The following is a 13,853-nucleotide window of genomic DNA, read 5'->3' on the forward strand; positions in this document are numbered from 1 at the left end:
TTGAGCCACATTTACACCTTTTTTTTCTTTTTTTTGGTGGCTAATTGGAGATAAGACTCTCACAGATTTTCCTTCCAGGCTGGTTTTGAACCATAATCTTCTAATCTCAGCCTCTTGAGTAATTAGGCTTATAGCACGTGGCTACATTTTTTTTTTTTTTTTTTGGTTGGTCATGGGGCTTGAACTCGGCCTGGGCACTGTCCCTGAACTCTTCAGCTCAAGGCTAGCGTTATACCACTTGAGCCACAGCACCACTTCCAGCTTTTTTCTGTTTATATGGTGCTGAGGAATCAAACCCAGGGCCTCATGCATGGGAGGCAAGCGCTCTACCACTGAGCCACCTTCCCAGCCCCACCCCTTTTTTAAATACTAGTGATTACTTTTAGTGCAATATATTCTGACAATATGCTTTCTTTATTTTTTATAAGGTGCTTTAAGCTTTTATTGTATGTTTCCTATGCTACAATCAACTCTCCCTTCAGGATCTCTAAGAAACTAAGATCTGGACACTCGATGTGTTTGTTGCTGTTAGGATATTATCTCCTTCAGTCTTCTCAGCTGATAGAGGACACAATGTCTCAAAGAATTATATGGCCTTTGCATCCGTTGTGCAGATAAGTTCAGTTTCTCTTAGCAGGGACAAGACTCAGTCACCCTAGATAGTTTCCACATGTGTACTTTTTTCCAGTTCCTCAAAGCAGTCCACGCAGATAGCTGCCTCGTATAACGTCTCTCTGGTGGCCATCTCTCTGTGGACAGCTACCTGCAGCCTGCATGACCGAAGATTCCTTCACCACACAGAGTGAGATCCCAGTATCCAACTTCAGTCATGGTGCAATCTCTCAGAAGTCTGTCTCTTTACTTTAAACTTAACCAATGAGAATGTTCCAGGAAATGTCTGGATAGCTCTGTGGGCATTAATAAAACTATTAATCCAGAGCACACATTTCCCTTTTCCTCTCTATGCCTGACCTCTGTGTGGGCCTGGCCTCCAGATACATCTGTATCTCCACCTCCAAGCTGGTTATGGAGTTAGGGGTCTTGCAGGCTAAAGTGTGCATTCTACCACTGAGCTTCAATCTCTAGCCCTTAAGATTTTTAAACAGTAGGTAATCTATATGTCTCCTACTCAATGGATGGGTGCTCCAAAAGAAAAATAGAGCAAAGAATTACATGCACATTAGAGGAATTTTTTTCTTTTTTCTTTTCTTTTGTGCCAGTCCTGGGGCTGGAACTCAGGGCCTGGGTGCTATCCCTGAGCCTCTTTGTGCTCAAGGATCTACCCCGTGGGCCACAGTGACACTTCTGGCTTTTTCTGAATAGTTTATTGGAGATAAGAGTCTCATGGATTTTCCTGCCTGGGCTGGCTTTGAACTGCAATCCTCAGATCTCAGCCTCCTGAGTAGCTAGGATGACAGGTGTGAGCCACTGGTGCCCAGCACGTCAGAGGAATTTTAACCTGCGCCTGGATGGGAATCAACCTTTCATCAGCTACGATACAGTGCTTGTGTGCAGTTTATTTTAGCAAATCCATCCTTACCATGTATTCACCATTACAATATCATACGAAGTAGTTTTGCTGCCCTCACAAATTCCCAGTGCCTCGCCTGTTTGCTCTCTTGAACATCATCGGCTTGTTTCATCGCTTGTATAATTTTACCTCTCCCAAACCATACAATCAAAGTCATGTATGTAGTCACATCGTATAGAGACTGATGAATAATTAAAGTTTCTGTGGCTGGTAGCTCATTTAGGGTTTGCTTAGTTAAAATCATAATCTTGCATAGTATGGATGTCTGTCTTCCAATTTGCTTCTTCACTCAAGTTTGAAATATCTCTAGTTGCTTGATTTGGGTAACCTATGAATAAAAAATAATTTGAAACATATGTGTACTGTTTTCTGTATAATCTTCAGGTCTTAACTGCATCTGGTGGATAACCAGAAGCATGCTTGTTGTTTCCTATGGCGACACAATGTCTCCCTTCATACGAATCTTCCAAGCTGACTTCCAGGGTCTCTGTACCCTCTTCCCTTCCACCCACCCCACCCACCAAGAATTGCAATTGTTAGGGGTTTGGGAGGAGGGGTCTCTAATATTAGGGATATTAATATTGTTGGAATGCCTATCATTCTTCAAGGGACTGCAAGATTTATGAATGAAATTGGGACTCTCTAGAACAATCTAGGATAAGTACACAGAGTTACCAGCCTGAATTCAGTCAGAAAAACAGAGCTACTGTACATATAACAAGAACTAGGAACACGAGGACAATGAGACAGGCAGAAGAAAAGATCTATAAGTGTAACCAGACAACATCAACCAAAAGCTCTGAAAGGAAGAAGGTTTGATCTACGTGAACATGTCTGAGATCTCCTGTCTTGCTGCCATGGGGTTTCTGGGTACATTTATGGAGAGATTACAAAATGGCCACATCAGACCCAACATACAAGTGAGAGCTTGGGGAAACACTGCAAAGTTCTCTCTGTCTGCCTCAGTCTTCCAAGAAATTACAGCTTCACTCAGGCCACTGGATTTCTACCTTCAAGTTTCTTGTGCATTTTCCTTTTTCTTTTTTCTTTCTTTTTTTTTGTTTTTTTTGTTGGTTGGTCATGGGGCTTGAACTCAGAGCCTAGGCACTGTCCCTGAGCTTTTTCACTCAAGGCTAGCACTCTATCACTTTGAGCGACAGCTCCACTTCTGGGTTTTGAGTGGCTAACTGGAGATAAGAGTCCCACAGGGGGAAGGTGGCTCAGTGGTAGAGTGCTTGCCTTGCATGCATGAGACCCTGGGTTCGATTCCTCAGCAACACATAAGCAAAAAGAAAAAAAAAGCCGGAAGTGGTGCTGTGGCTCAAGTGGTAGAGCGCTAGCCTTGAGCTGAAGAGCTGAGGGACAGCGCCCAGGCCCAGAGTTCAGGCCCACGACCGGACCCCCCCCCCCAAAAAAAAGAGTCCCACAGGGACTTTTTTGCCATCTTATGAATTTTTTCTCTCTGGCAAATGCTAACACAGAATATTCAGGAATTCTGGAAAAATAGTTCTCAGTATTGGTGCTACTTAACAACATATAACTAGCCTGCACATACATATAATACACATATAACACATATCACACACACACACACATATATGTGTATGTATGTATATACTCATAAAACAAGATTAAGTATCATCTGATAAAAATACCATGACTAGAGGCTAACAGAAATTAAACCCTACTACGAATAATGAGATTTCACTATATAGTAATCACAGACTTAAATACATATATGACTTTACTTTTGCAAAATAATTTCTTTTTTGGTTTTAGGTACTATGACTTGAACTCAGGTCCTTGTGTTCTCAGTGTGCTTGTTCACACCTGGTGCTCTACCACTTAAGCCATATCTGCAATCCCTTAGTTTTCTAGTTAGTTGGAGATGGAGTATCATGAACCTTTCTGTCCAAGCTAGCTTCAAACCATGATCCTCCATGTCTCAGCTATTTGAGTATCTGGGATTACAGACATCCTGGGGCTTGAACTCTGGGCCTGGGTGCTGTCCCTGAGCTTGTTTGGCTCAAGGCTACTGCTCTACCACTTGAGCCACAGAGCCACTTTGCCACTTCCAGCTTTTTCTTAGTAGTTTATTGGAGATAAGAGTCTCAGGGACTTCCTTGCCAGGGCTGGCTTCAACCTAGGATCCTTCAACTTAGGATCTTAGGCTCCTAAGTACCTAGGGTTACAGGCATGAGCCACTGGCACCAGGCTACTACATATTTTTGACATACTATCTCAACACCTACTAGGTAGACAAGACAGATGTCCTTGTGCCAGTTTTCTGGGCAAGAAGGAAAAATAACTGAGTTATTGCCCAAATTTCTAGCACCTGGGGCTTAAATCGTGAATTATAGTTTGGTGTTTTTTCTACTAATGAAGCTGGTTCATCAAACAAGACACTGTTGTATCCATTGTCCCACCCCTGGCTCTCTTAAGAAGTGTTGCTATTACTTCAGAGTATAGCAAATACCTTGTTAGGATTGTCTTTTGTCCTAGCAACTGAAGATAAGTTACTTAAAAATCCAGTATTTATCATCATTTAATCCTCTTCATTTCCAAGTTATAGCTATATTCCTAATCCACAATTACATGCTTCTCCAGATTCCTATTTGAAATGGAAAAATAGGATGAAAGAAGATCAATTATACTGAATGGCACATATACTGCGCAGATAAGTCCTGGATTTGAATGTATAGAAACAACCGCATTTGAACGAGGCCATTACCTAGTGCAACATCGCCACCTATGGGTCACAGTCACCAAGCACATGCCCTCTAAACAAAGGTAGCTATCAACCATGTTGAGCTTTTTTGCCCGACCCTAAGGAAGACTTTTCCCATCTGGGATTCCCTCCTTTCTGACTTACCAGAAAGGTGTGAAAGTAGTAAAAATCTCAAACGATATGGTTAAGATCTCATCCAGTAGAGTCTTGAAGTTTACAAGAGAAATAGCCGTTGCCTTTCTGGAGGAAATTTTTGTTCCTTCTATCATCTGAATTTTGTTAATGGAACACACCAGAAGCCCTGTATGACCCTGGCCCATACATGTCAGATAATGAGAGATAAGCTTTATGGGTCCTCAAGAATCCCTCTCCAAGGTAAAAGGTAGATTGTTACACCTTGCCTACCCCAGTAGGAAGAAGGAAGCACACCTCTTGGTTCTGAAGTGAGCATATTCCAGCATATTCCAGGGCAGGCACATGGCTGCACCATTTTGCAGGTGCACACACTGACTGTCAGCTTTGAATGGGACCTAAATTTAGGAAAGGGTTTTTTTTTGTTGGGTTTTGGTTTGGTTTCTTTTTGTTGTTAGTCGGGAGGCTTGAACTTGGGGCCTGGGCACTGTCCCTGAGCTTTTTTTACTCAAGGCTAGTGCTCTACCACTTTAAGCCACAGCACCACTTCTGGTTTTCTGGTGATTAATTGGAGATAAGAGTGTCGCAGACTTCCTGCCCAGGCTGGTTTGGAATGGCCAACCTTACATCTCAGCCTCCTGAGTAGCTAGGATAACAGGCATGGGCCACCAGAGTCTTGTGATACTATCTTTGGGATTCTACCTCGTGGTGTGCTGCTTGGTCTTGGTAGGGGTCTTCTAACCATGATCACCTAACTATGGCACACACACAACTGGCAACTATGGGGTAAGATTCACGCTGACACGGAAGAATCTCTGGAACATTAGATAACATAGAAAAGAGGAACAAAGGTTGCAAACAAAATGAATACTGCTAATCAGCTGACCTGAGGGTAGAAAGACTATCTTGGATCAGTGGGATGGCCCCAGTCTTTAAAATTGAGGGAGTCCAGTGCCAGTGGCTCACACCCTGTAATCCTCGCTACTCAGGAAGTTCAGATCACAGTTTGAAGCCAGACCAGGCAGGAAAGTCTGTGAGACATCTCCAATAAACTATTTTAAAAAATCCAGAAGTGGTGCTGTGGCTCAAAGTGATACAGAGCTAGTCTTGATCCAAAAAAAAAAAAAAAAAGCTCAAGGACAGCACCCAGGCCCTGAGTTCAAGCCCCAGGACTAGCACAAGAGACAGACAGAGGAGAAAGTCAGATTCAGAGGGAGATGTGACTAAGGAAGAAAGACACAGAGATGAATATTGCTGCCTTTGAAGACAAGAGGAAGAAGCCATAAGTCAGAGAATGCAGGTGGCCTCTCAAAGCTACAAATGAGAAACACACTTTTCTTCTGGAGTCTCCAGCCATCATATCTTTTGATTTTTAGCCCAGTCAGACTCACATTCAGAGTTTAAGCTGATGGTGTATACCCCCAAACTCTCACCATCATATTAAATAAACAGGAGTTTAGACCAGAGAATAGTATCAAAGAGAGAGGGGATGATATGCCATGATTTTAAAAAAGGACAGGCAATCAAGAGGACAGAGAGATTTCTAAATGTGCAAGCACAAGCAGCAAAGAAATCAACTACAAGAAATTAAACCTGAAATAACTAAACTAATCATAATAAAAGCCAAATTGACAATTATAGTTGGAGAATTCAACATCTCTTTTTTAGTCACTTGGAGGATGGTTTTACAGAAAATAAGCCTGAGTATAAAGAACCAAACAATATCATAAATTGACAGGATCTGAGAGCATTTTTACTTGGCAATAGAATACACTTTCCTGTCAAGCACCTGGAGAAAGAAAGGTCATATTCAGGGTCATAAGACAAATCCCAGTAAGTTTTTAGAAGTTTTAAGTGTTGGCTCAGCAGACTCAATAAATCAAATTAGAAATTCATGACAAAGATAACAGGATAATCTCTAAACATTTGGCAACTAAACAATACTTTTCTAAATAATGCATGGTTCCAAGGATGCTTCAAAGGAAATGTTAAACATACATCAAATGGGATAAAAGGTATAAATGAAATGTGCCAAAATGTGAGGGGAAAACCTAGGTCAGGGTCAAAAGGGAAATGGATTATTTTAAGTGCTTAAAATAGAAATGCTTCTCCAATCCATAACCTAAGCTGCCACCTCAAAAGCCTAAATAGAAGAGCAAACCAGGTAGGTGAAGGAAGGAAATCGTAAAGTAAGAGGTGTAAAAGAAAAGGGGGAGGACAGAGAGAGAGGGAGACAGAGAGACAGAAAGAAACTTGGAGAAAGAGATGACAAGTTACCAATACTGATATGATGAATAAAATGATCATATGACTTTAGACACTGAAGACATCCAAAGTGTAATAACAGAATTCTTGAACAACTCTACACACCTAAACTCAACAGCTAATAGATCACTTTCTATGCTAAGTAGATCAATTTCTTAAAAATGAAAACTACAACAACTCAATAAGTGTGCAATCATTACTTGAGTAGTGCCATTACTATTAAAGGAAATTTAATTTGGAACTTAAAAGTCTCTGGGGAGAAATCTCATGCCTAGATGGCTTTACTGGAACTTTTTTGAATTTTTTAAAAAGGAATTAATACTAGTTCTAGAGAACATGCTGGAATATTTCAAATTCATAGCGTGAAACTAGTATTACCTGGATATCAAAATTATACACTCACAGAATGGGGAGGGGGGAAGAATGCTATGTCACTGAGATTTTTTGTTCATTGGTGTTCATTGGAAATAAAGAGTCTCATGGACTCCTCGTGCTGTCTTTAAACCACCATCCTCAATTCTCAGCCTCCCCAGTAGCTAAGATTACAAGCATTAGCCACCAGTGTCCGGTCCATATTTTCTTTTAAAGATTTTGTATTAGCATACATTAGTTGTGGAAGGCAAGGTTTCATTGTGACATGTTTTAGTACATGGAGACAATGTATCCCTGATATCAGACATTTTAATGCTGCCGCAATACTCTGGCTTGTTTAGCACAGCAGATACAAGAAGACCAGTTGCAGAATCCGGCTGGACATAGATAGATAAATGTCTGTTTCTGCCTCCCATTCATCTTAACAGCTGTCACTTCAACATCTGTTAGGCATTCTCTTATCTGGTCGTGGCTTGCAGCACCTGGACATTCCTGGGTTATCTAGTCTGGTTTTTCTTCCTGTCTTCCAAAACATAAAAACATCATATGATACTATGGAAAAAAATAATTGTGTCAAAAAGATTGGTAATCTCACTCCCCAGCACATAATTTATTTTCATTTTCCATATCCTGTCTTAAATCTTGACAAAATGGATTCATTGTTTCATGTGATTTCAGACTCGGAGGAACAAAGTGTGTGCTCTGACAAGATTAATGTAATTCTTTTGTTTTGCGGACAAAGGATTGAACTACGTAGCTCAGGCTGGCCTCAAACACACAATTCACCTGCCCTGGGCCTCTCAAGCACTGGGATTTCAGGTATGTTCTACCATACCAGTCAGGAACATACAATTCCAACTTGGATCTTCCTTTCAGTCAGAACCCATTGAGATTATTTTCCACCTTGACTACTGGTGATCAGAATAGCCAAGTCTGCTTCTGTTGGTCCTAGTGTTTCACCTACCCCTTTAAAAAAAAATACTACAGAATTGATCGAGTTAGCCCCTGTCTTGTGGACTCTTAAAACAGGCCAGAAAACCCGCGACGGCTCTCTACGCAGACCCTATCTCCCCATCATTGGCCACGTTGCGGCATCCTGCTGCTGGGTGCCCTTCGCAGAGGTGGTTCAGTGGGTACCCAGGCGGCGGCCAGTGGTGCGCACGCCACGCCTAGGACCAGCAGGGGGCGGAGGAGTTCCGGGGTCTCGCCAGCCGGCGCCAAGGGGCGTGGCTTCTGCATCCAGACGGACAGCTAAGGATGCGGCCGGCCGAGGATGAGGTAATCCCAGGCCGAGCGAGGGGGGCGTGAGGGCGCGCGCGTGTGCGCGCACGCGCGTGCCGGAGTGTGCACGCGTGCCTGTGCGAGCTGCAGACCTGGGCTGCAGTGTCTGCGTGGCGCGTTTAAAAAGAAGAAGGAATCCGATTTTTAAATATATTTGTATTTGGAACGAGGCTGCCCCGTGGCTGCGGTCCGAGCACGGGGGAAGCCTGGGGGGGTGCGGGGGTGGGGGTCGCGCGCGGGTTTGCCTGGCGCCCTGCCGGGCAGCGGCGGCAGCGGCGGCGGCGGCGGCTCCGGGCGGGGACTGCGCGGCGTCCCCACCGGGAGGGGGCGCTCTCCCCGCGGCGGCGGCGGAGGGGCGGGCGGGGAGGGGCGGGAGCCGGGGCGGGGCGCCCGGAGCGGCGCGTGCCGTTCGCCGCGCGCCTCGCGCAGCGCGCTGCCTCTCGCCCGGCCGCTGGTTTGCAAAGCCCGAGGCGCAACTGGTGCGCGGGTTCGGTCCTCGCCCGGCGGCGGCGGCGGCGGCGGCGGCCGGCCGGGAGGCTTTGCCGGGCGGGGCCCTGTTTGCACGGAGCCGGGCATTTGCATGAAGCGACTCGAACCCCCGGAGCAGCGGCAGCAGCGGCGGCGGAGCCCGGCGGCGGCGGCGGCGGCGGCGCGCGGTCCGAGCCCGGCAGTCCGGGTCTTCGGGCCGCGGTGGATGCGCGGCTGGGGCGGAGCCCATGGGCCGCGGCTGAGGCTGCCGGGGGCGTCGGGGCTCGGGGCGGGGGGCGCGGTCGAGGCCCCGAGGCGGCGGCGCCGGAGGAAGCGGAGGAGATCGGGGGCTCGGGGCCCGGGCGGCGCAGCCCCGGGCTCGCCATGCTCCTGGCCTCGGCCGTGGTGGTCTGGGAATGGCTGAACGAGCACGGCCGCTGGCGGCCCTACAGCCCCGCCGTGAGCCACCACATCGAGGCGGTGGTCCGCGCCGGGCCCCGCGCGGGGGGCAGCGTGGTGCTGGGCCAGGTGGACGGCCGCCTGGCGCCCTACATCATCGACCTGCAGTCCATGAACCAGTTCCGGCAAGACACGGGTGAGTCGCCCGCCGCCCGCGTCCTGCGCCCCGGCCGCCGGCCGCTCCGTGCGCTTCGATCACGGGATGGGGCGGGGGGGGGGGGGGCGCTGATGGATCGCCCTGAGACACACAGCACACACACACACACACCCGCCGAACCAGCACCTGCTAGTGGTGATCGGGGCCCGGAAGGGGGCTCCCTTCCCCTTCACGCCCCCTTTCCAGCCCTGGCTGGCTAGAGTCTTCCCTGGCTCTCCACCCTGGGCTGTTCCCACCTGCTTGGCCTCGGGCATCCCGGGGCCTCCACCCACGGGGCCTCCTCCTCGGCCTCCTTCGTGCCTCTGGCCCCCTGTGATGGTGCGCGCGAGGAAAGCCTCGGTGTGTGAAGAACGGGGAGGGGGGCTGGCAGCCGCTGAAGGAATTCCACACCCCCCCCTTCCCCGAGTGTAGCCGGGGTCAGGCCCCAGCACGGGGTACGTCATGGAAGGAGAGAATGGAGTCCGGGGATTCCGAAGAGGAGTGTGACATTTCTCCAGTGCCTCGGCTCGGCCTCCTCCAAGCTCTCCGAGAAGCAACAGGCCAGGACCGGGGGAGGGGGAGGAACGGGGCTTTGGAATGCCTGGCAAGGAAGCCATTCCCTTTGTCCCCGGAGAAAGGGGGGGGGGGCGGGGGAGGCTCGTAAGGAGTAACTATCCCCTAGCCTACCGAGCCATCCTCCGGACTCCCATAGCACTAAACTCCCTTTCTTTCCCAGAGAATTAATGAGCTGCCAGCCATGAAGGCCACCCCCCCCAACACACACCCCACTCTCCTCCACCCCAACCCTCCACTCCCCAGCCGGCCTTCTCCCCCAGATCAGGTGCAGGAAGGGTGGAGGAGGGCCACAGGCAGGCACCAAGGCGACCTCTTCATGATTTGGTCCAGTCTATCCTGGTATAATTGAGATGATAGGGACCAGTCTCCTGTCTTCCAGTCATTGCTTCAGTGGCGAGGTGGAGGGTGTTTCTGGGATTCTGGCAGTGCTTTTCTAAGTGTGTAAACCACCACCACCACCACCCCATCCTGGAGAGACAGGTGTGGCAGGGAGGGAGGGGAGCCTATGACCAGGGGAGGAGGAGGACCTTGTGGCTCCAGGAACAGCTGCCGGAGCTGGACTTCTCAGCCCTCACATCCTGTGTGCTAATTAGGATTGTCATGGGAAAGAGGCATCTCCTCCCTCTTGTCCCTGCCTTTAGTCAGAACTCCCAAACAATCTTCGTGCCAGGGACACTAGTGGATTGAGAAAGAAAGAAGGGGGGGAAGCTTTCTGGGGGAAGAGATTCCAGAAGTTTTAGCATCTGGCGAGCTTCAACACTGGTGGAGAAGGAAGGGAGGTGGAGCGGGGAAAGACTGGGAGGAGGAGAGAATATGGAGGAATGTGGGGTGGTTGAGAAAGAGGATTGATTATGTGTGTGGCTGAGAGGGAGGAGAAGGTGCATTGTGTAACTTGGGTAGAGGTTGTGGAGGTGAGGGGTGTCAGGGTCAGAGAGGCAGCTGAGAGGCCTGGGAGTAGGGCCAGGGAGACCACCTGATAGGAAATTCCAGTCCTGACCAAAATTTAAAAAAAAAAACAAAACAGCAAATGTTAGCCTTTCTATGTCAGTGGCAAGGTGGAGGGCTGTTTCTGGAATTCTGGCTGTATCTAGATCTCTGTAGCATGTGGTAGAAGCTCCAACCCCAGTGATACACAGGTCCCAGGCCCACGCCCCCAAGCTCACTGCTTGAAAGAGCAGAGATGTAATGTGTGTTTGAGGGAAGTCTGCTGGGCCAGGAACTGGAAGCTGTCACGATCTAGAGGAAACTTCCATACAGGTGAAAGTTATTGAGAAACCTGCTACAAAGGACCCAAGCAATTTCCCTCAGACTTCTATCCCTTCTTCCCTAAAGGCAGATTGACTACTGCCTAGTGATTCACAGAAGCCGGGACTCCTTGAATTTAGATATATGGGGAGAATTAGCCCTGCATGGGGTTTTTGGGGGGAGAGGGGAGGTATTAGTGAATGATTGAAATCTAAGGCCTCACACAAGTTGGACAAGCCTGTTCTGTGATTAGATTATTGAAGCCCTGCTTCACCTCCACATGCAATTTGATTTCTGAGACAAGGTCTTGCTATATAGAGCCTAGTCCTCCTACCTCAGCCTCCAAAGTGCTGACATTACAGGCATGCACCACTCTGTCCAGCCAAGAACCTTTTAAAGATAGGCCCATAGTGTGTGTTTCCTAGCCACACTGCTGTGGTGTCGTTTTTTTCATTTCTACAGCATATACAGAAGGCTAACAATCTTCCTGTCTCCTCTCTACCAGGCTGTGTGTTGGATGCTGTAGCCACTGGGCTGAATTCCCAGGAATGCTGGGTCTGTCTAGGAGCTTGTCAAAGTAGCTTCGAAATCTATGGGTATCTGGGGTCTTGAGTGCCCTCCTCCTCTCCTTTCCCCACCAATACACACAGTTCCTCTCACTATAGCTCATTGATCAGACGGTGACAGGGTAGGAACTTTAAGCCACCAGCTCCCAGGCAACCTCAGTCAGGCCGTGGTAATGTTTAATTAAATTACCCACCGTCCCCAAGCCACACTTTAAAGCTGGGAACCCGAAACATCCCCATGAACAAAGAGCTGGAAGTTCCCTGCCTAGAGGCAAGTCCTCTTTCTTTGACATGGCCGCTTTGTCCTTTTAGAAGTTGCCCGGGTCTCCCTGCTCTGTGAGTCTTCAGTCTCTCCCATCTCTGGGCTCTTGACTTCTTCAAGCCTGTTACCAGGGAGACAGTTGAAAGGTTGCAGACACCCATCTGCCTGCCTCTGTTTGCCCTGGGTACTTGTCCTCCTCCAGATCTGGTGAAAGAAGGGGGGGGGGGGCGGGGGCGTTTCTGAGTTCATTTGCATTAGATACTGGTCCAGAAGAAAAGAAGAGATGAGTGAGTTCCTCTCCACTGGAAGTCATTTATCGGAACCAGACTGCCTTTATCTCTTGTTTGGCAGTGACTAGAGAACTTTACTTCTTTGCTTGAGCATCATCATGTCCTCTGTATGTTCCAATAGCCCTGATCAGAGACATCTCTCCATGGGCCAGGGGCAGGAGGAGGAAGACGCAAGCTGGGAGGCAGGACTCACTGTTTACCATGGATCGTGAGCCTGTCCCCTGCCTGCCCACATCTTCCCTCTCTCTGTAGATTGTCCTCCTTTCCTTTTTCCTTTCCCTCCCACATGCAGATCAGCAGGTGGAATGAGCCTGGCTTCTGCACCAGTGATGACGCTAAAGGGGACTGGCATGGTGCAAGGGCGGATTCTTTCCAGCTCAAGAGTTTTTCAGTGTGAGCTTTGTGTCTTTCCGTCTTTAATGTAGCGAGAGGTCAAATGTATGGAGTGGGTTTGGCGACAGAATTCAATAGAAGCTGATTGTATGGGGCTTTCATGATAGGCCCTTCTTCACCAGGGCAAGGAGAGACAGACATTACGATGACCCCAAGGTAGCTACAATGTGGCTGGTGGTCCGTGGGTCTGCATTGTGCCAAGCATATTGCTCCCACTGTCTTGTTCAGTCCTCACAGCATCTCTGTAAAGACTTGAGATTCCCATTCTATGGGGAAAAGTGGGAACTTGCCCAAGGGCTTCACTTGCTCTGTCCATGGCATAGCTAGGATTCTGAACTGAGCGTCCTTTTACTATACTCCGTCCTCCCGTGATCAGTATTGGCCATCTGCCTTATCAAGCTGTTGACCCCTGGGACATAGCAATGCTAGAATATCCAAGCCTTTGCCCTCATGGGGACATGAGAGTAAGAGTCAGGTGGTCACTGGTAGGAGAGGCTGTGGATTTTTGGAACGCCATGTATGCTCGCCTAGCAGCGAATCTCTTGTGCAGGTGGAAGTTGAGGTGGCATGTCTTAGAGACCTCAGGTCATGGCCTGGCAGGCGATGATTGACTTCTGCTTCCTCAAAGCCAAAACAACTTGGGTGTTTGGGGATGTTGGCATCTGGGTGGCTGGGGAAAATGGATTTTCTTTCTCTTTTCTTTCTCCTTAGTTTGGGATCACTCTTGATTCCTATCCTATGAGAAGCCTTCTCCCTGGATCGCCACACTGTACGACAAGATGGAATGTCTTCAGATTGGCTAGTTTAATAGGGCACTGACATTCCAAATAGGGAAGTAGCCACTGAGTGAAATCCTACCATCCTTCTTGTCCAAGTCTTTGTTTCTGAGGTTTGCTGTTTTGTTTTGTTTTTTTCCTGACTCTAATTACATTCTAGGGCTGAACCAAGCACAGCAGTGTTCCCTTACCCAAAGCAGCTTTTCTTGTTAATGGCAATGCCAATTTCCCCATGTTTCCTGGGCCTCGGGATTCTTTGGCTTATTCTATCATTCAGAACCTCATTGAGCGACTAACATGTAAAAGACAGGCACATTGTGGTCTGATGCTTGAAATGAGAAAAAAAATCATATTCCCACCACAGGCCACAGGA

The 13,853-nt window shown here is 48.1% G+C and overlaps 1 protein-coding gene and 1 long non-coding RNA gene across 2 annotated transcripts in view; one reads left to right on the forward strand and one right to left on the reverse strand.

The window, feature by feature from the left end:
- Window positions 1-290: 290 nt before the first annotated feature.
- Window positions 291-6,672, reverse strand: LOC122105028. Its single transcript, XR_006146999.1, has 3 exons — window positions 6,662-6,672; window positions 823-854; window positions 291-655 (listed from the first exon to the last, which is right to left on the reverse strand). It is a non-coding gene; the product is annotated as an uncharacterized LOC122105028 (long non-coding RNA).
- Window positions 6,673-9,093: 2,421 nt separating this feature from the next.
- The window catches only part of Dtx4 (deltex E3 ubiquitin ligase 4), a 41,431-nt gene continuing 36,671 nt past the window's right edge, over window positions 9,094-13,853 (forward strand). The window contains exon 1 of the mRNA XM_042676115.1: window positions 9,094-9,372. Within this exon, the coding sequence (XP_042532049.1) occupies window positions 9,162-9,372 (211 nt within the window). The 5' untranslated portion in view covers window positions 9,094-9,161. The remainder of the gene's footprint in view (window positions 9,373-13,853) is intronic.

This window comes from Dipodomys spectabilis, unplaced genomic scaffold (assembly GCF_019054845.1).
Source record: "Dipodomys spectabilis isolate Male_0828 unplaced genomic scaffold, ASM1905484v1 ptg000030l, whole genome shotgun sequence".
Taxonomy (NCBI): domain Eukaryota; kingdom Metazoa; phylum Chordata; class Mammalia; order Rodentia; family Heteromyidae; genus Dipodomys; species Dipodomys spectabilis.